This window comes from Python bivittatus, unplaced genomic scaffold (genome assembly GCF_059951505.1).
Source record: "Python bivittatus isolate LINGU-HERP-01145 unplaced genomic scaffold, Pbiv_v1 ctg000370_np1212, whole genome shotgun sequence".
In the NCBI taxonomy this organism is placed as follows: domain Eukaryota; kingdom Metazoa; phylum Chordata; class Lepidosauria; order Squamata; family Pythonidae; genus Python; species Python bivittatus.
Window position 1 is genome coordinate 2,938,211 of NW_028277062.1, and position 21,050 is coordinate 2,959,260.

General features: G+C 54.4%; 2 protein-coding genes across 9 annotated transcripts in view; one reads left to right on the forward strand and one right to left on the reverse strand.

The window, feature by feature from the left end:
* On the forward strand, positions 1-19,164 carry TNK1 (tyrosine kinase non receptor 1). 4 transcript variants are annotated; one of them, XM_025175293.2, is made up of 15 exons: positions 3-166; positions 5,403-5,573; positions 5,997-6,076; positions 7,033-7,227; positions 7,832-7,984; positions 8,282-8,550; positions 9,170-9,296; positions 9,675-9,821; positions 10,953-11,047; positions 13,606-13,809; positions 14,188-14,249; positions 14,330-14,679; positions 15,100-15,195; positions 15,414-15,583; positions 16,379-16,468. In XM_025175293.2, the coding sequence occupies exons 2-14, from the start codon at positions 5,411-5,413 to the stop codon at positions 15,534-15,536; spliced, it is 2,064 nt and encodes a 687-aa protein (XP_025031061.2). In that variant the 5' UTR covers positions 3-166; positions 5,403-5,410; the 3' UTR covers positions 15,537-15,583; positions 16,379-16,468. The 4 variants fall into 4 exon arrangements, with proteins under 4 accessions (XP_025031065.2, XP_025031061.2, XP_025031062.2 ...); XM_025175297.2 differs by lacking the exon at positions 14,330-14,679 and having other exon boundaries at positions 1-166; positions 16,379-19,164; XM_025175294.2 differs by lacking the exon at positions 16,379-16,468 and having other exon boundaries at positions 3-180; positions 15,414-15,639.
* Positions 18,735-21,050, reverse strand: part of PLSCR3 (phospholipid scramblase 3) — an 11,763-nt gene continuing 9,447 nt past the window's right edge. For all 5 annotated transcript variants that reach the window (XM_088142146.1, XM_088142149.1, XM_088142147.1 and 2 more), the window contains exon 8: positions 18,735-21,040. In XM_088142146.1, coding sequence (XP_087998272.1) covers positions 20,978-21,040 — 63 coding nt within the window. In that variant the 3' untranslated portion in view covers positions 18,735-20,977. The remainder of the gene's footprint in view (positions 21,041-21,050) is intronic.

The window sequence follows — 21,050 nt, forward strand, 5'->3', positions numbered from 1 at the left end:
CAGGTGAGCCGTGGGGGAGGCGTGGGGAGCGAGCTCAGCCACCCGCCCGCCTCCCTTGGCTGCCCGTCCAGGAAGGAAGGCAGGCAGGCAGGCGGGCAGGCAGGCGGGCGGGCGGATCTGCTGCCATAACAGAGAAGCCGAACTCTCCGCGGATCCCTTCGCGCAGGTGAGCGGCGAAAGGTGAGGGATTTGGGGCAGAGGCGTCCCCACGGACTTCTCAAGAGGGAACGGTCGTTTCCTGCTTTCTCCGACCAGGTGCCCCTTCGCCTGCCCTCCCTCCCTCCCTCCCTCCCACCCATCCATCCATCCATCCGTTAATTTCTTGATTAAGAAATTAATGCCCCCCCCCGCCCCACTTCTGGTGGCACACTTTTTCTGGTTTGCCTGCGTTTTCTGGCTGGTATTTTCTCTCCACAATGGCGAGTTCCTCTGCCCGGGTCCAATTTGCTTCTTCGGGCACCTTTTCCACACAGGAAATCCTTCCTCCAGTTTTGAGTTTCGCTCACCTGGCACGCCAGGCATTTCCCCGCGGTAATTACGAGGAAAATAAAGGCCTGGACACCTCGGTGCGAGGGGAGGGAGCTGCGCATGCAGGCTTTTCCCCCAGGTTCTTCCGCTTCGCGACTCCCGCCTTGGACTCGCGCCCATGGCTGCAAGTTATAAGGCGCCTTTAAAGTTTATATTAACTTTTTGTCTCACACACACACACACACTCTCTCTCCTTTAATTTGCACTGCCCTGGCTTTCAATATTTCTGTCTTTTATCTGCTAGTACAGCCAGTCTCTTCTGTGCAAAGCGTTCTGTGCTCCTGCTTGTTCCCATTTGATAGGTGGAACTGCTGAGGCCAACCCGTGGTGACTTGCCAGGGAAGGCTAGAAATGGGATTTTGAAATTCCCAGCCAGTCCTTTGGATCTACCGCTTCTTATTAGCTGTTGCTGAGGACACAGAGGAGATTTCTTTGGGAGATATCCTGTCCTCCAGAACAATCTCCCCCATCCTGAAAATGCAACACACGAGGCTTAGTTGAAAGCATCATCGGATATTGAACCGGGGTCAGGGGAGAAGTGTTAATCTATACAGTAGCAGCCAAAACTCAGTCTCGTCGCCCGTTTTCTGGCTAGTACAACTGACTAAAAAGAGCTTTGCTGTAACCAGCAATGGTGGTAGTTCAACACATAATTCATAGTGCTAGGTGGAAAAATTAGATCCCTTTGTGAGTAGATTTCCTGCTAGTTTCCTTTGGAAAAATTAGATCCCTTTGTAAGTAGATTTCCTACTAGATCCCTCCGATTTTCTGACACTGAACGGCGGCAATAAATCAGTCAAAGCAATGGAAGAATGGTTTACGAGACCAATTTGGGACTATTTTGCTGAGAGACGCTGGAGATCAGATTCACGCCTCCCTGTAGGGTTGATCTCTGGCCTCGATCCCCTGGTTCCCGTGAGAAGGTGGAGCGTGGCCGTTGTGAAAGAGGGCTGCCCCATTGGGACCTCTCCAGATGGTGTCCCCCAAGCTGTTTGAAAATGATGGAGGTTGTGGTCCCACATATCCAGACCCACTCAAGCTGGGGAGAGCTGCGTCCTGGCTCTCGGATGCCTACCTGTGTAAGGAGTCGGATCTGGTGGCCGGCGGTTAAGCGTAGGACGTGGGGTAAAAAGCAGAGGCAGGCCGGGATCTCTGCTGTCCTGATTATTAACTTATTTCCGATTCTTTAATTAAAAAGAATGAAACAGGGAATTAGCGAAGGAGCACCCTCTGTCATTAGCAGTGCCTGGGCCAAATGACCGCCAGTGTGTGAGGTGACAATTTCCTGTGAGTGTCACCATTATTTTTTGGCACCCCAACATCTGATACAAGTACCTAAGGCAGTGTTTCTCAACCTTGGCCACTTTAAGATGGGTGGACTTCGACTCCCAGAATTCCCCAGCCAGCCCTGCTGGCTGGGGAATTCTGGGAGTCGAAGTCCACCCATCTTAAAGTGGCCAAGGTTGAGAAACACTGCTCCAGTGGATCCTGCATGAGGAGGGGGTTGACTAGATATCCTTTGTGGCTCTCCAACTCTGATTCTACGACATGTTTTAATGCAAATAAATGAAAAAGCCGGGGACAAAAAGTGTACCCCTTGGCCTCTCCTGCAGAGCCCGAGCATCCCCTGGGGATAAAACGTGCAAATGGGACGTTTCAGATTCTGGAACTGGAGGCATCCAAGCGACCCCTTTCCTTTTCATTTGCAAACCCGCCTGGGCCTCTCTTGCAGCGCTGTGAAAGGGCCCCATTACCCGGTGAACAGCCTGCTAATGCGTCCCCTGGCAAGGAGGGCAGAGGATTGGGGAGGGGGCTGCCTTTGCCACAGAGAGGACGCCCATTTGGCAGAGGAGAGGACGCCCATTTGGCAGAGGGCCGCTTGAGTGGAGACGGCACTTGTGGGGCTGGGGCTGGCCCCTTCTGGCAAGCCGGGAAGGGTTTCTGGGGCCACTGAGGTCCCTGGAGAGGTGGCATCGGACGGGCCTTCCTGGTTCACAGGGGACAGAAAAAGGCTGGAGATGCCCCGGCGCGCCAGCTGGTTTCTGAAGCTGCTCCGGTTGCCACTCGGAGGAGTTTGGGGCAGGCCTTGACCCCCCCCCCACCACAGCGGAGGAGGACAGGCGGGGCACGGCTCCTGGGTGGGGCCCCAACTGCCGTCATCCCCGGGCATGGGCTGAGGGTCACCGGCGCGGCAGTCCTGCTCGTTGGAAGGGGTGCTCAGGGGAGCTGCCCTCGGAGAGGGGCGGTGGAGCCGGGTAGGCAGCGCCCCGAGTTGGGGGACCTGCTTTGGGAGCTCTGAGGCCGCCCCGGCCTCCTTCCTGCCGTGCCGCCTGGTCTCTTGGCCGGTCTTGGAGCAAGAGCTCCGCGTCGGAGCAGCCTCCCCGCCCGTCGGCGGAAGGGGAGACGGCTCCCGCCTGGGAAGAGGGCCGGGCTGGGCGCCGGGCAGGATGAAGGCTGGGCCCGGCGCCCCCCACCCCCGGCGGCCCCTTCTTCCCCTGCTCTTCGTAGCCAAGCCAAGCCCAGGGAGCCCTCCCCAGGCAAGTCGGCGAGGCGGCTGGTGTTGACTCACCGCCCGAGCCGTGTTTGCTTTGGGCTGGACTTCGCCAGGGCGGCCCCGCTGCTGCGTGGGAGGAACTCCGGAGAGGACAGACCTGGAGCCAGAGCCCACGCAGAGAAACCAGGGAAGGGAATGGGCGGGGGGGTGGACTCAGAAGGCGGGGTAATGCCCAGGGCATCAGCGGGTAGGGAGGGGGGTCAAAAAAGTCAGGATGGCGGCCACAACACATGTTAAAAGGGACGGGCTGATGGTGGGGGCACCTTGACTTTTTTGACCTCCCCTTCCCTGCCAGCGCCCCTGGGCAATCCTTCCCCTTTGCACTAGCATTTCAAGTTTGGCATATTATCATTTTAGGGGAAGATCTCATTTGTTTATTTATTTATGCAACTTATCCCTGGAGACTCTGACTCTTACTGATCTTAAAATAAAAATAATATACTGTAGAAAATCTTTAATGGCAAGAATATGACATCTTTATCACGAATACATGGCGATGGTAGCACTGGTAGCATTTTTATGAGCCTTGTCTTGGTGACAAGACCCTCACTCCCTGTTGAATCTCTGCCTGTCGTCCAGTTAGAGATTCAACAGGGAGTGAGGATTCCTCCAGCAGGATGCAGAGGTGGGGAATGAATTTCTTGAACGAACCTCAAAGTCAGCCAAGCAGAAAGACCACAGCTGCCCCCTTGCCCCAAAATTGGGGTTCGTTCTGGGAAGGGGAGCCCCCCATCGAGCAAATCCCCCAAATTGCAGCCTGGGGTCGTTGGCAAGTTGTGTGTTGGGGACCCACATCCTTGTCCCTGCACAGGGTGTGAGGCAGGCTGTGCTTGGGTTGATTTCGACAAGGGAATTGTCCCCACGCAGCGATCCTGGTTTATGGCCAGCCCTCTTTCCTGCCTTCGTCTTGTGTAATCCAGCCTTTCTGGAACTCATCTTGAAGCCAGAGGAGCCAATCCACAAAGGGGGTTAATGAGATGACACCCCACTTTGGCCAGAAGTGGGGATGGAGCGTCTTGGGTGAAGGCAGTGGCCGGGAGAGGCAGAAGGCTCCTGACCCCCTTTCTGCAAATCTGCTTCTCTGGGCATCTCAATCAGGCCCTGATTCGTGTTTGCGCAGAGCCGGTCGCCCCCCCCGGAGAAATGGGCTGGGGGGCAGGACAGGGGCCTTGGAGGTGGGGTTGCTCCCAGAGGCAGGGGGGCGTGGCACCCCTCCATTTCGCCCTTTCTCACAACACCAGCTGAAAAAGTTGGGGTGGGACTTCTCTGCCCCCCAGCCCAGGGACTTCCTCTCTCCCCTGCCCTCCACGTTGCTCCTTGTCTCGCCAAGGCGGATCCCAGCCCAAGTGCATCCAGTTTGGCCTGTTTGCTTCCCCCCTTGACTGGATGTTTTCTAACCCCCCCCCCCAGGCAGACCCACCCGTAGAAAGGCCAAGTATTTCATACGCAGATGTGGGCAGGGTCAGGTGCTGGGGGGGCGATGTCCCTCTTCAGCCTGAGATGCAGAATTCATCAGGGGGAAGGGAAAGGGGACTGCAGGCCAGGGAGCCCCCCCCCCCCGCAAATCAGGCTCATGCTGGAAGGGCTCCCTGGTCCTGAAAACATCTGGCTCTGTCCCAGCGAAAAAGCCACACCAGTTGGATTTTTATCTGCTCTCCTGAAGAAGTTGAAAGCAAAACGAATTGACCACCCGGGACATTGACCCGTTGCCTGCCCAAAGGAGATTCTGGCTGGTGGGGCGAGGTTTCATTCTTTGCAGAGCAAATTCCAACTTGTCCCCAGAGATGATGTTTTCAGGAGCCACGTTCCCCACTGAGAACAGGGACGGAGAACAGCGCCTTCTAGATACATTTGGACCACGGCTCTCCTCAACCACAGCGGTTGCGGTGGCGAGAAATATAATTCAGCACATTGGGAAGCTGCCAGCTAAGTTTACTTGTGGAATCTGCAGGCAGGCGGCGGATTTACTCAAAAAAGATCACTTCCGCCAGTGAGCCAAGCTACGTGCCTCGCAGGAGAAGTCTGGAATCGATAAAACCTTACTGGCCTGGAGAAATTTTGCTGACTTTACAGCAACATTCAGACTGTGTTTGTTTGCACACCTGAAGTGTCCTTTTACGCCAATGTGAGGTTTCTCTAATCCAGGGTTTCTCAACCTTGGCCGCTTGAAGATGGGCGGACTTCAACTCCCAGAATTCCCCAGCCAGCATGGCTGGCTGGGGAATTCTGGGAGTTGAAGTCCGCCCATCTTCAAGCGGCCAAGGTTGAGAAACACTGCTCTAATCCCACATTCCCTTTTTTTCCTCCTGCCCCCCGTAAGCCCCCCCAATGGCTCCAGACGATGGGACCGAGTGGCTTCTGCAGCTGCTGAGTGAAATCCAGCTGGAACAGTTTTACACCAGGATCCGAGATGAGCTTCACGTCACCCGCCCGGGCCATTTTGACTACGTCAAGCCCCTTGACCTAGACCGCATTGGCATGGGGCGCCCAGGTGAGGGGGCACTTGCATTGCCGGACAGGGTTGGAGGGTGCTGGCAGGGGGCAGGAACTGAGGAGTCTGCTCAGAGACTCCGCATCTCACAAGCCTGCCAGGCTTTCTAGTCCTCATGAACTGCCGAGAGAAAGGCTGGGGAGGGCGCACGGTATCAAAGGAGGATGGAACAGGAGTCAGTGGGGCTGAAGATGGGCATATGTCCATTTAAACTAAATATATAAGTCTCCCCTTTCCGAGAGCAGGTAGCAGGTGGGAAAGACACCGGCTTTCCTTCTTTTCTGCCCAGCCGTGAGACCGCCAAGCCATTAAGTCACCCGTCCAGGCAAAGTGCTTTGCTTTGCAACGCAACATTCGTTTGGGCGAGAACTCGGTTTTCCTGGCCTGAGGAATCACCCCACCTCTTGCCACCTTCTCTTGCAGGGCAGCGTCGACTCGAAGAGGCCTTGAAGCGCAGGAAGGGCCAAGGCCAAGGCCAGCGGCCCAGGTCCTGGGTCTACAAGGTGGGTGCCCTGACCCTCCCGCGAAGAGACAGGCGGGGGGCTTTACGCGGCACGCCTGCCGAGGCATTTCTGCTGCAGCAAGCCGTGGGAAGCCAGCGGTTCTCTCGCGCAGCTTCTGGGGAGCTGAACACGGGGGGATGGATTTGGTCACGGCGAGTTTGAGGAGTGGGAGAAGTGACACAACAGTGTGGTTGTGCTGATGAGGCAGATTGTGGAATTTGCACAGGCAAGTGACCCAAATCCTGTAAACCGTGTCATTTGCCCGTGAGCTTCTGAGTTTGTCACGTGCAAGACGCCACCACAGGACGCTAGCGGTGAGCAAGGCAGCAGCGTTTGTTGGATTTAAGATCTTGTGCGAACCCCCTTTGCTTTCCCCTGTAAGCCCCCTAAGCTCCTCAACCACAGTGGCTTGATTTCCCTGGTTGCTGGTTGAAATATGACCTTCCTGACTGCACTTTAGGAAGAGGTTTAGAATACATTGATTAGCTTTTGTGTATCATTATTGCTGTGTTGCTGTTGTTGTTCCTTAAGAGACTGTTGGAGGGTGGAGGCCACTGAAATCCCAAGTTAAATCTGATTTTATTTTGCTTACCGAATCTGAGTCTGGACTTCACTCTTGTTTAATGGACGAGTCTGCTGATTCCAAATGTTGTTTGGCCAAATGCCATACAGATTTAGCAGACTTGTCTGTTAAATAGGGCTGAAGCCTGGACTCTGCCTCGGTCTGTTGCATCCAAAGTCTGCTGAATGGAGGTCTGTTAAATTCTCTGTTGCGCTGTTACTTTCCAACTCCGTTGGCGAAGTTTTCCCGTGTCTCAGAGCAGCCCAGAGCTGTCAGGAGGGGCCACAAGAGCGCCTTGATTCTCCCGCAGGCAGCTATGGCTGCTCCGGTGCTTAGCGCCATTGTGAGGGGCACCAGCCTGATGTTGTCTCTTTCTCTTTCTTGCTCCTCCCAGATGTTCACAGGAGGGCGAAGTCCAGAAAGCGAAGAAACGCTGAACTCCCAGCCCTCGGCTGCTCCCCGGCTGGATACGGACGCCTCCCTCAAATGCTTGATCAGCGAGTGGGATCTCCAGCTCTGCGAGCGGCTGGGGGACGGCTGCTTCGGGGTCGTGCACCGTGCGGAGTGGCACGCTCCTGGGGGGGCCCTGGTAAGCGCCTGGCCTGCTCGCCCGTCAGCCGCTAAGCCAAGGGGGCACTGGCTTTGCTCACGGCTGACCTCCCTAGGTGTGCCTGTCATTACAACCCAGACTGGCTCAACAAAGAATTAAAAGCTTGGCGAAAGAGGGGGCCTTTTGCTGTGTCATCCTCAATCCTGGGGGGCCATTGTATTCTGCACCTGGGGGGGCCGCTCAGGAGAAGGACCTTCCTGCCTTTCAGAAGGGCCTCTGCAGATCGGAGTAGCCAAGCAGATTCAGAGCAGGAAAGGGGACCTGCAGGTAACCCAACCCTTTAGGGCTTTAAAGGAAAGCAGTGCACAGTCGGCAACTAGCAGCCAAAGAAGGCCTTTCAGCACACAAGAATCACATGATTCCAGGCCCTTGCACTGGTCAGCAGTCTGGCCACTGTATTTTGCACCAATTGCACTTTCCAGACCTTTCCCTGTGTCAACTCTGCTGCAGTGCCCCATGCCAAGGAGAACAAGAGTTGGTGCCCGCCTAGTTTGCCTCTGGCCTCTCAGAGATGGCGTGCTTTGTGTGTTGTTAGAGCAGGAGGCTTCAACTCCCCCTTCCGGGTCTTCCTTCCCTCTCCCAGATCCCCGTGGCCGTGAAGACGCTGCGGTCAGACGTCTCCTCCGATCCAGGGGCGCTGATTGACTTCCTCAATGAGGTCAACGCCATGTGCTGCCTGGACCACCCCCATCTCCTCCGCCTCCATGGCGTGGTGCTCACCCAGCCCCTCAAGATGGTAAGGGGGGGGGCAAATCTTTCAGCATCCTTCCAAACTTCCTGGGTGTCTGAACAGCCGGAGGGTTCGGGAGTCCTGGACGTGTGTGAGCAAAGGACATGAGTGCGAAGATTCTTTAGTTGGGTTCGCACAACATGTGCAACCCGGCCAGTGAAGGATCGAGGGCTGCATTTGCACACCTTTACCCTGGTGAATTTTAAGCCTTTCTTTTTCCCAGCGGCTTAGCCTGCTGAGTTATTCTGGGGTTCAGCCTACGGCGGAAAGGGCCCGGCCACCACTAATCCTTTCTCCTGGCAGGTAACGGAGTTGGCCACGCTGGGTTCTCTGTACGACCGCCTCCACCCTCCGTTTCCCCTGCACCAGCTCTGGAGCTACGCGGCTCAGGTCGCGGGGGCCATGGCCTACCTGGAGTCCAAGCTCTTCGTCCATCGGGACCTGGCCGCCCGCAACATTCTCCTGGTCTCCGAGGAGCACGCCAAGATTGGAGATTTTGGCCTCATGCGGCCATTGTCCAGCAAGAGTGACCGCTACGTCATGTCAGCCCACCGGCGCATCCCGTTCGCCTGGTAAGGCTTCTGCTTCACCACCACCACTGCCCATGGAGGCTGGGAGGATGTAACGCTCCTTCCCCTTCTCCTTACGCTGTTGCTGGCCCCTCAGCTGGCATGAGGACTAGAGTCTTGTCGAGGCCTGAGTGAAGGAACGTAGCACCCCAGGATTTAAGGGCACGATCTGGGCTTGGGCCCGTGAAACATTGGTGTGTCCCTGAGCATCCCGGTGCAGAGCGTGCCCCAGCCATCCCCTCGCCTACCCTTTCGCAAACCTCGGGGGGTGTGGGGAGAGAAGCTTCCTTTCGCTTTCTGCTCAGAACTAATCTCCGTCTGCGAGTTTCCATCCTGAGTGATGATGGCAGCAAGTTCTCAGCTTCCTTTTTTCCTCCAGCAATCCAGATTGGGTGACTTTCACCCTGCAGAACTGCCCAGCGGGAGAAATCTGCAGCACGTTCCAATTGGATGGAGTGTTTTGCCTTTTGCTCTCCTGCGTTTGCAAATCTGACTTGGCGTTTGCTGGCAGAAGAGCTAAGCACTTCTAACCTCTCACTTTTGCCTCCCAAGCCAACCCCTAACCCCTAGCCCGAGAAGGAAGCCCGCCCAGTTGACCGGCTCCTCCTTGCCATCTTTCCAGGTGTGCCCCAGAGAGTCTGCGCCTGGGCATCTTCACCAGCGCCTCTGACGTCTGGATGTTTGGAGTCACCCTCTGGGAGATGTTTTCCTACTGCGAAGAGCCCTGGATGGGTTTGACCGGGAGGCAGGTGAGACCAAGGCCCGGGGGTGGCACATTTTGCCAGTGCAGAAGCCTGTGTGGGGGAAGATGGGAACTGTAGTCTAAGACATCTGGAGGTCATCAGGTTGGCCTGTTCAGAGGCAGTGTGCTTTCCCTACTGATGCTGGGGGAACAGCTGCTTTTCCGGGGGGTCTGCACACGGCATGGTCGAAAAAGTCAAAATGGTGGCTGCAACTGTGCAAACAAAGCTCCACCTGTTTTTCATGTGCATCACATGTGCAATGCCCATAAAAATGGGCAGAGGTTTGATCACAGCTGCCATCTTGACTTTCTGAGTTCTTGCAGGTCTCTGGGTGGCCCCTAAACCTGAAATGTGGGGGGGCTTTTTTCCCTTCCTTCCTCCCAGATCATGATCAAAATAGACAGAGAAGGTGGGCGGCTCGAAAGGACTGATGATTGTCCGAGGGGCATCTACTCTCTGGCCCTGAAATGCTGGGCCCACAACCCCGAGGAGAGGCCGAAGTTCCGGGACATCGTCCACCTGTTGCAGGAGGTGAGCGGGAGGCCGTGTTCACACAACACCGGCAAGGGGGTGGGGAGGGAGGTCTCTCTTTGGCGCCAGGAGGCCGTCCTTGAGACAGAAGGATGTGGGTCCCCCATCTGGGGAGCAGCTGTCCCGCTGGTGACTGCCAGGTGGTTGGGCATCGGGCCATTCGTGGCTCAGTCACAGCATTTCTCAACTTAGGGCCTTCCAGATGTGTGGACTTCAACTCCCAGAATTCTCAGTGGCGGCTATGCTGCTGCTGCTGCTGCTGCTGCTGGTGGTTCTGGGAGCTGAAGTTCACACATCTAGAAGGCAGGTGGCTTGCAAGACCCTGCAGCAACCAGGTTAATCTGTGTTTATCTGAACACCACTGGGAAAAAAGAAGAAAAGCACAGTTTCCTAAGCTGATACCCTACTGTTGCTCTATAAAATGAACCCAAGGGTACCCGTCTCCTCCTCTGCCTTAGCACGTGTTAAGAAAAGAGCAGAGTTTGATCCTACAGTCATGGACCCCACCTTGACTTTCCTGCTTGACTTTCCTGCGGACCTTCCTCCCCATTCTTCCTTTGCACGGCATTGCCAGAAAGGCGATCCATCTACTTCAGCTGGAATCAGCCTTTCCCTGGATCCCAGGCCGTTGAAAAGCCTTGGCAGAAAGGCTGATACGCTGTTGGTATTGGGGCCCAGGGCCACGCTCAGAAAGGGGGGGGGGTTGGATACAGACGTGGCTGCAAGCAAGCCGAGGTGGGATTTCCTTTGACTTAACCCTCGTTAAAATTACATGAATTAAACACAGTGACTGTTACTCCTCCCTCTGCATTGCGTTATCTCATGCTTTCTGTTGCATTCGGAATTAAAATTGGTGTGGTTTTGGGAAGGGCTCTGGGGGCCTTGCCGAAGGATTGGGGAAGGCAGGAGCCAGAGGGGGCTCCCCTGGGGATCAAGCATCCCCTCCAGCGGGGGGGTTGGCAGGATGTGGTCAAAAAAGGTGTCAGTGGCCACAACAGTGCGACAGAAGCTTCGCAGGCCGAGCTCCAGTTGCACCCGCTTGGGTGCCATCTTGACTTTTTTGACCACGCCCCACCGACAGAACCCTTTCCGAGGTTCTCAGTCACACTTCTGCACCTCTTTTTATCGCAGGTCCGTCCCAAAGAGGTGAAGGCCTCCCGCAGCTTGAGTGATCCCGGGTGGCTGAGGGTGGAAGTGAACGACGTGGTCACGATTATCGAAGGCAGGTGAGTGAGGATGCCCGGTTCTCTTTGGGAGAAAGGGAGGGGCCTGCTCTCATCCAGCCCCCCCCCCCATGACATAGCCTCCCTGTCCTTCAGCTCCATCCGACTCCTGCTCCACTCCTGCTTTTCAAGTTTCTAGTCCTCAAAGTCTGACTCGCCTCTTCTCTTCTGGTGCCTTCTTGCATCTGTTCCTAGAATCGTAGGAGGGAAGGGCTGGAGCGGGTTGTTGTTGTTCAGTCGTTAAGTCATGTCCGACTCTTCGTGGCCCCATGAACCATATTGCGCCAGGCCTCCCTGTCCTTCACTGCCTCCCGGAGTTGGCTCAGTTTCATGCTCATTGCTTCAGTGATGCTCTCTAACCATCTCATCCTCTGCCGTCCTCTTCTCCTTTTGCCTTCAATCTTTCCCAGCATCAGGGTCTTTTCCAAAGAGTCCTCTCTTCGCATTAGGTGACCAAAGTATCTGAGCTTGAGCTTCATTATCGATCCTTCCAATGAGCAATCAGGGTTGATTTCCTTTAAGATTGACTGGTTTGACCTCCTAGCAGTCCAGGGAACTCTTAAGAGTCTTCTCCAGCACCACAGTTCAAAGGCATCAATTCTTCGGCGCTCAGCCTTCTTTATGCTCCAGCTCTCACAGCCATACATTACTACTGGAAAAACCATAGCTTTGACTATGCGGATCTTTGTCGGCAAGGTGACGTCTCTGCTTTTTAATATGCTATCTAGGCTTGCCATGGCTTTCCTCCCAAGGAGCAAGCGTCTTTTAATTTCATGGCTGCAGTCTCCGTCTGTGGTGATCTTGGAGCCCAGATAAATGAAGTCTGTTACTGCTTCCATTTCTACCCCTTCTATTTGCCAGGAATTGATGGGTCCAGATGCCATGATCTTAGTTTTTTTAATGTTGAGTTTCAAGCCAGCTTTTGCACTCTCCTCTTTCACCCTCATCAAGAGGCTCTTTAGTTCTTCTTCACTTTCTGCCATTAGGGTGGTATTGTCCGCATATCTGAGGTTGTTGATGATTCTCCCTGCAATCTTGATTCCGGCTTGTGATTCTTCCAGCCTGGCATTTCTCATGATGTACTCTGCATACAGGTTAAATAAGCAGGGTGACAGTATACAGCCTTGTCGTACACCTTTCCCTATTTTGAACCAATCGGTTGTTCCGTGACCGGTTCTGACTGTTGCTTCTTGGCCCACATACAGATTTCTCAGGAGACAGGTAAGGTGGTCTGGTACTCCCATCTCTTTAAGAATTTGCCACAGTTTGTTGTGATCCACACAATCGAAGGCTTTTGCATAGTCAGTGAAGCAGAAGTAGATGTTTTTCTGGAACTCTCATGCTTTCTCCATGATCCAGCGAATGTTGGCGATTTGATCTCTAGTTCCTCTGCCTCTTCGAAACCCAGCTTGTACATCCGGTAGTTCTCGGTTCACGTACTGCTGAAGCCTAGCTTGTAGGATTTTGAGCATAACCTTGCTAGCATGTGAAATGAGTGCAATTGCGCGATAGTTTGAGCATTCTTTGGCATTGCCCTTCTTTGGAATTGGAACGTAAACTGACCTTTTCCAATCCCGTGGCCACTGTTGCGTTTTCCAGACTTGCTGGCATATTGAGTGCAGCACTTTAACAGCATCGTCTTTTAGTATTTTAAATAACTCAGCTGGAATACTGTCATCTCCACTAGCTTTGTTGTTAGCAATGCTTCCTAAGGCCCACTTGACTTCACTCTCCAGGATGTCTGGCTCAAGGTCCGTGACGACACCAGCATGGACATCAGGGACATTAAGATCTTTCTTGTATAGTTCTTCTGTGTATTCTTGCCACCTCTTCTTAATCTCTTCTGCTTCTGTTAGGTCCCTGCCTTTTTTGTCCTTTATCATGCCCATCTTTGCACTAAACGTTCCTTTCATATCTCCAATTTTCTTGTAGAGATCTCTAGTCTTCCCCATTCTATTGTTTTCCTCGATTTCTTTGCATTGTTCATTTAAGAAGGCCTTCTTATCTCTCCTGGCTATTCTCTGGAAATCTGCATTCAGTTGCTTATATCTTTCCCTTTCACCCTTGCTTTTCGCATTCCTTCTTTCCACAGCTATTTGTAAAGCCTCCTCAGACAGCCATTTTGCTTCCTTGCATTTCTTTTTCCTTGGGATGGTTTTAGTTGCTGCCTCCTGTACAATGTTACGGACCTCCGTCCATAGTTCTTCAGGCGCTCTGTCTACCAAATCTAATCCTCTAAATCTATTCATCACCTTCAGACCTCCATCTAGCCTCTTTTAAGCGCCCCCAGGAACCTCGGTTTATTCCTTTGTCCCTGCCCCTTCTGGCTTCTGCTGAGATGCTACAAGGCCCTAAAAATTAACTTTTGTTCCGAACGTTCCCAGGCTTTCTAGAGCCTACCATAAGTTGATGGGAGTTGTAGTCCCAGCCCACCTAGGAAATGCCAGGTTTCAGAAGCCTGGGACTGAAGGACCTGAACACCCCCCTCCCAGTGCTACTAGCTTTAGGATAGGGGGTGCCGTGGGGCGTGTTCTCATCTCCCCCCTTTCTCGCCCCTCCAGCCCTGAACCGTCCACCTGGCGAGGGCAGAATAAACGGACGCTGAAAGTTGGCATTTTCCCATCTTCCATCGTGACGGCAGAGGAAGGGGCGCCCCCTGTAGGGGCCCCGCGGATCAGCCTCCCCATCCGAAGCTCCTTGCTCCACCTGAGTCATGGGGACATCGACCCTGATCGAGGATGGGGGGGTCAAGACCAGAAGGAGGAGTATGTGGGAGATGGGCATCATGCACACACACACGCGCACACACACGCCCTTCACGTTGAGAGGGTGTGCAGTGGGATCCCTGCAGGACTATGTCCAGTGGCGCTGCATGTCCTGCCACCAAGTGGCCAGTGGTGGCGCTGCACGTTCTGTCCGGCTTCGGCAAGAAGGGCTAACACCTTCCCGCCAAGCAAAGGACGTGGGACAGGGGCAGAGCAGGGTGTGGCTGGACCCGCTCGCCTGGCTCTCCCGCTGGCTCCAGGGCATTCATTTGGGTGGGAGCAGAGGCCCACTGGGGCACCAGGTTTAATTGTCTTGCCCCGCGGGGAATGAACATGCCTTCAGTAACCGGGGGTGGGGGGGTGTCTTCTGTATCCTAGGAAAAAAACAAAATTGCGTGGGGGGAACCCAAGCAAGGGCAAGCAGTTGCTGCAACTGGCACGTGAGTATCCACCTCCCCCCAGGGACTAGAGGAGCCTTCTGCCCCTCTTCCCCCCCAACCTCAACTGCTCCCCCCTTCAGGCCTCTCCAAAAGCTTGGAGTCCATTTCCGAGTTGACCATCTTGCGCCACAAGCCGAGGTTCCCGCCCTTCAGGACGGACTTGCCCAGCGGGGCTGCCCAGCGGCGTTTCAGCGACCTTCCGGTGCCCCTCCCTTCAGCCCCACCGCCTGAGAATCGCGGCCCCCCCAAGCCTGCCTCCCGCTTCCCGAACCCGGCCCTGCCTTCCTGGGCCCTGCCCAAGGTGGACGCCCCCGTGCCCAGGGAGAAGGACCAGCGGATGCCCAGGCCGGTCCCCAAAGGAGCTGTGGGGCCGCCCCCCTCTGGTGGGCAAAGGCTGACCATGAGCGAGATCGAGAAGAAGATCAAGGAGGTGAGGAGTAGACGTCCAGGGCGGTCTGCAGGGCGCGGTTAAAGATGTCAGCCCTCGTGGGCGCCCTCTTGACTTTTGGGGGCTTTAAAGAGGGGAGCGGCCAGGGGTCCCTCCGCTGCAGGACTGGATCTTGGCTACGTGGCTTTTCCACAAGGGTTTCCATCACAAATTTTTTTTAGCCCCCTGTGGACACTCCTGACGGTGATGGGAGTTGTAGTCCAACGCAGTGGCAGTTGCTGGGTTGGCAAAGGCTAACCAAGCCTTGAAGGAAGAGGAGGCCCACGCGCTCATTCGGCCCGCCTCCCACGTCCCCCCATTGCAGGCCTTTTCTTCTCCTGAGCTAAGCCCGATGCAAAGGACTCTGGGGGGTGCTCAGGAGCCTGCGGCCTCTTGGCTGAGGATGCCCGTTTGGCCCCCCAGGTGGAAGAACGGGTCCACGGGGTGACAACCGAGGAATGCCACGAGGCCTTGAGGGTGAACAACTGGGATGTCTCCAAAACGGTCCAGATGCTGAAGGTGCGATACGATCTCGCTGATCCCACCTTGGGGTCGGCCGGTCAGCTGTTCCAGCTGTGCCTCGCGGAGGGGGAGGGCAGGTGTCCCTGGAGGAGGGGACAGGCTTCAGCAACGGCCAGCTCACCTCGTCCTGGGGAGATATTTCCACGCTGAGCTGGGGCAAGATGGGAGCCCCAGAGCCCCGAGCCGCGGGACCCACAGCCCCTCCCTTCCGACAGGTCAACCAGCTGTTCAACGTCAGCTCCCTCTCCTGGGAGGAATGCCGGCGGATCCTGGAGAAGCACCGCTGGAACCTCGCCATGGCCTCGCGCTACGTCCTCAGCCGGGGGCTTCGGACCTGAGCAGCCACAGGTGGCCGTGGGATCCCCGCTCGCCTTCTCCGGCGCCTGTGAGCAAGGGCCATTCGTGGAAAAGCGCCTCTCGCCTTCCGGGGGTGGGGGGGCTTTCCCAGGGGACCTTCGGAGGCTCTCTAAGGACCCACTGCTCATGATGCCTCTAATGACTTTGGTCACATGTACAAATAGCCCCCCCACCCCCCCAAGCCAGGCAGATGCTCCCAGAGGGGGCTCAGCGCTACCCATTTTGGCAGAAGAGCTGGTGGTTCTGTTGACAGCCTGTGAATGCAGAACTCCTCCCAGCCTTGTGGCCCAAGGTTCTAGTCCTCTTTGAGGAGGTATACCTCAACTGGGCTGCGCCACAACTTCCCAGGCCAACGACGGCCGGATAGCAGACGAGAGAACTGTAACTTGCGTTCTTCTGACAACCTTCAGCTTTTCTTATTTATAAACACGGCTAGCCGGCGCGCTTCGCTTCTTCCCTGCGTGGAGGCTCTCAATTTGGGGTGGGAGGGAGAGAGAGGTCATTGGAGGGCAAACGGGAAGGGCCCATCCAGCCCCTCCCCAAATGTCCACGCACCTGGCCTCCAGCTCGGTTCCTCGGGGGACAGCGGGCGAAAGCAAGATGCTTTCCTGCCCCTCTCTGGGTGGTCACGTTTGTAAGAGGCGAATAAAGGTGGTCATTTATCAGTGCACTCCTAGGGTGTCTCTGGAGGAGGGGGGGACATGCACCCTGCTGGCACCGCTTTATTGTAGGCACCACTTCAAACCCAGCAAGGAAGTGCCCAGCGGGGTGCCACAGCGGAGGCTGTGCAGAAACGGAGGAGTCTCTCCTGTTTCGTTTACAGAGGGAATGTCTTAAACAGTCCAGAAGTGCCCAGCTGTTGTTAATGGCGGACCTACGTACAGAACAGCACAAGCATGCGTTAAAACTGGAGCCAGACCTGCAGAATTTCTGCCCAGCATCTTTGCTATATTCTTCCCATACACCATACGCCCACTGACATTCGTCTCACTGACTGGCCAAAGAGCTGTGTTATGGTTTGTTTTAAACCTGGTTTGTCATGCTGGTCACCGTGCCCAATCCCCCTACCAAACAGAACCACAGAATGGGAAGAATCCCCCTGTGCCGGACAGAATCCACTATTGTAGAGCAGTGTTTCTCAACCGTGGCAGCTTGAAGGTGGGTGGACTTCAGCCAGACATGCTGGCTGGGGAATTCTGGGAGCTGAAGTCCACCCACCTTCAAGCTGCCACGGTTGAGAAACACTGGGTTAGATGGTTGAAGGTTGCCATTATCTCTCTCCTCTGTCATCTCTTTGGTAGACCCAATGTAGCCTTTAAGTGTTCCTGACGTGGCTTGGTTTTCAGGCCCCTTGCCATCTTGGTAGCCCTCCCGAACACTCTCCAGGTGGTCCACGTTCCTTTTAGACTCGTTTGCCCCAGTATTGGATGCAGGACTCCAGATGGGGTCTGGCCAGGGTGCAAGCCAGAATAAGAACCACTTCTCAAGACCTGGGCTCTGTGCTCCCGTTAAAGATCCTATTGGCTTTTCTTGCAGCTGCATCTTGCTGCTGGCTCACGTTCAACTTGTGGTCAACAGGCACACCCAGATCCCATCCCCGCCCTAGACGCTTTCGTTTTTCTCTCCAGGCGCAGAAATTGGCATTTCTCCTCTTCATTTCCATCCACTCCTCACGCCTGTTCCAGATCTTTTTGAATCTCCTCGGAAGTTATTAGCCACCCTCCAGCTTTGTATCAGCTGCAAACATAAATGTTCCCTCTGCTCCATCCAAGTCTTGATTAAAATGTGGAGTGGCACAAAGTCCAGGAGGCCACTCAATACTCCCCCCACAAGCTGAAGTGTAGTCAATAATGAGCACTCCTTGGATGGTGTCACTGAACCAGCTGTGAATCCATCTAACAGTGATATTGTCAGCCCTTCAAGGTGGGCTCAGTCAGGGTCATTCATCCCTTCACCAAGGTCATCTCTACATTCCGTTTTAGGTATCATTTAACCCATCATTTACCATTTTTTGAAGGAGAATGTCACTAGAAAGTCCAGGTCCAGGTAAACTATGTCTACAGCATGCCCCTGATCTACTAAATTAATAATTCTGTCAAAGGAGAGAAGGGTCAGTTAGGCATGAGTTATTTACAGCAAGCCAGCACCAACTTCTGTTAATTGCAGCCTGCCTGTCCAAGGGCTCACGCGCTCCCTGATCGCCAGTTTGAGAACTCTGCCCAGCAGCGGCGTCTGCAGGGTGCAATAAAAAAGTCAAAATGGCAGCCACGTGGTGGGACCTTCGATTGCCGTTGTGCCACCATCTTGACTTTGTAACATCCCCCCAACGGACATCTTTGGGCCCAGCACAGAGCGCCTTTCTGAAGATGGCGGTGAAATATTGGGCCAAACACCCATGGCTTGATCCCCTGCATTAATCCAGCAATTGGGGCTTCGCTGTTTGGCTGATCCCCAGAACACCTTTGATCATTTTCAGTGGGTCAGGTTGCACAACGCGCTAGATCAGATTAAAATGGGGAAGCGAGAGTTGTGAGCAGTTCAGTGTTTGGTAGCAACCAGCGGTTGTCTGAAGGGGATGACACAGAACCTGTCTGGTCATTGCATGCTTTGTGAAGACCGAGAGATGATAGCTAGCTAGGTATCTGTTCAATCGTGTCCGATTCCCGGAGACTGCCGGGACAAGTCCCTGCAGTTTTCTTGCCAAGGAGACAAGCTGCCAATTTTGTTGGAGGATTTCGCATGTTGCGTGAACACAGGCAGTACGCCTCTCGCATCACGCTCCAGGCAGACCCTGGACAAACCCTGAACCAAAACCCCAAATTGCAGACCCAGTTTGCTCTCTGTACACAAATGTATCTGTGGCCATCTGGGCACTTCCTGGAGACACCACACCTTTGGCGAGGCCAAATACAGAAAGTTGAGGAGGAGAACAGAAGAACAAGGAGTAAAAGCCGGGCAGGGGGTCTGGAGGTCGGGCGAGCCTGCCAGAGTTTTGCTTTTAGACTGCCGTTGTACGGCTTTGGTTAGACTCCATCATGTTACTATTGTATTATTTTGGTGTGCTTCTGCTGATTTTTAATCTTATGTTTGATGCCCACTATCACAACAGGCGAGATGGGCAGCTACAGGCATCCAATAAAATCAATCAATCAGTCAATCAATCAAAGGACCACGAAAGGACCTGTGCTACATATGTTTATTCCTCTTTGGTTTGGCCTGGAAAAACAGAAGCCTTGTCATCCCAGAGGCCCAAAATTGGTTCCCCCCCCCCCCACAAAGGCCTTCCTTGTGGTCCTCTCAGCCTCCCACTCTAGGTCCAACCTTCCTCCCTGTACAGGGAGGACTACAATTCCCATCACCCAAGCCACAGGTTGGAGAACACTGCCTGAGCTGGAGGACCCTCAAGGAACACAACACTCAGCGGCCTGAATTTTTCCAAGCAAGCAACGGCTTCTACGACCACCTTCATTTTCAGCTACGGGTCCTTTTCCCATAGTCACCGTTCTGCAAGCATTGCGGGGAGCAAACTCTTACTTGTCCCCTTGTGCATCCCCCATGCCATCCCGCCCGACCCTCCGTAAAACGCTTGGTGTAAATATTTAAATACAGTACAGAAAAATACACTGAACATTAATATTATGCAAGCCTTTGGAATGCAGGGGTGGGAAAGGGGCTGCTGTCTGCCTCGCCGCGACCCCAACCCTGAGCTGACGGTAGAGCCGCCAACCGCACTCAAAAGGGGTGGGGGTCTTCCTGGTCTAGTGGTTAAGGCAACGTGGCACTGATGACCAATGCAGACATTCATGTCCGGCATCTTGGCTGGAGGCAGGAGGTTGTTAAAAGGCGTCAAGGAAGATGAGCCGGGGAGAGCCCCCAGTTCTGACAGCAAAACTATTCATAAGTTTGGGCAGGACAGAGAAGAACCGCCTACGGCTGGCCCAACACGTCTGTGGCGTTTGCTTCGTCACCCGTGCCAACCGGTCCGAGCCACACCGACACACACTGACACACTGTACATATTCTATACATGCTCACACCCAGAGTAGTGTCATTCTCGATCGCTTAAGACTACAACTCCCATCACACCCAGTCAGCCCAGCCTATCACTGGAGGGCTCCAAGTGGGGAGAGGCTGTCAAACAAATCAAAGCCCAAATGTCTGAGGCCAGAAAGAAAGAAAGAGAGAGAGAGAGAGAGAGAAAAAAAGGGAATTGTGAATCACCGACTGGGGCAGACAGAAGTGTCCAGATGTTCCTTTTTAAAACAACAAAAGCATCTGAGGCGTGCATTTTGCTCCTTGCCTTGAGGTCATCAGCTCTAACAACTGTGCCTTTGTTAAACCAATGACTGGTTGTTGTTTTCTTTAACACGCACTTATTTTTTTGCCTCTGCCCCAATTGTTCAGACAGTTTCTTTGGGAAAGGCTGCAGCACTGCTGCCAATCTGGAATTATAAAGTGCCCTTTTTTTAATAATCTGCCTGCAGCATCTCTCGGATGGCTGATTCCTTCCCTCTTCTCCCTGAAGGTCTGGATAACCTTTGGGGCACCGCCATCCTTCCCTACCGATTGCGGTAACTCCACAGAGGAACATTTAAGCAATAAAACCTCTCTCTAAGGCAGTGTTTCTCAACCTCAGCGACTTTAAGATGTGTGGACTTCAACTTCCAGAATTCCCCAGCCGGCAAGGCTGGCTGGGGAATTCTGGGAGTTGAAGTCCACACGTCTTAAAAGTGCCAAGTTTGCAAAATACCACTCTAAGGTTCCTTTCTTCAGGTTTAGAGGGCAAGGCTCTGCCTGGCTTTATGTGCAAAACAGAGTTTTGTTTACACCATCAAAGCCACCATCTTGACCTGTTTGACCACACCCTGCAGACCCCCCTGGCCCCATCATCCAGAACCTGGGCAGGCACGCCAACGCAGCTGAGCGCAGACAGCCGTCTTCTAGGTCAAGCATTTCCCCGTGAACTGCTCAGGGGACTTGCTCAAACCTGGCGCTGCAGCTGCTGTTCCAGAATCACCACCCCGGCTTTAAACTCACAGACCAAACCCAACCTTCCCCAACCGGGAGCCCTTCAGAGAGCTGGACTTCAACTCCCAGAATCCTCAGCCAGGGGACCGCAGATACAGGGCCCGGGACAGTCTCGCAAGGTTGGTGCAGAAGAACCGTCCGATGACCAGCCAATCCCACGGCTTTCACCAGCTCCTGGGAAGGGAGGGCGGATGCTTGACCGTCTGGCTACAGACCCGGCATGAGTTCTCGGCCACTACGAGACCCTCAAGCGCATCGGCACACAGACCCGGAAGAGAACACGGCCCTAATCCCGTCGCCCTGCTCCATTGCTGTTAGACACACACACACACACGTGCACACACACTCTCCTTCTGGTCAGAACTGGGGGAATCGTCCGTAATTTGAGATGATTTCAGCTTGTGATCACGGAGCTCCTCTGTCCAACTTCTCCCGTCTTCTCGAAAAACATGAAATCCTGCCAGCGG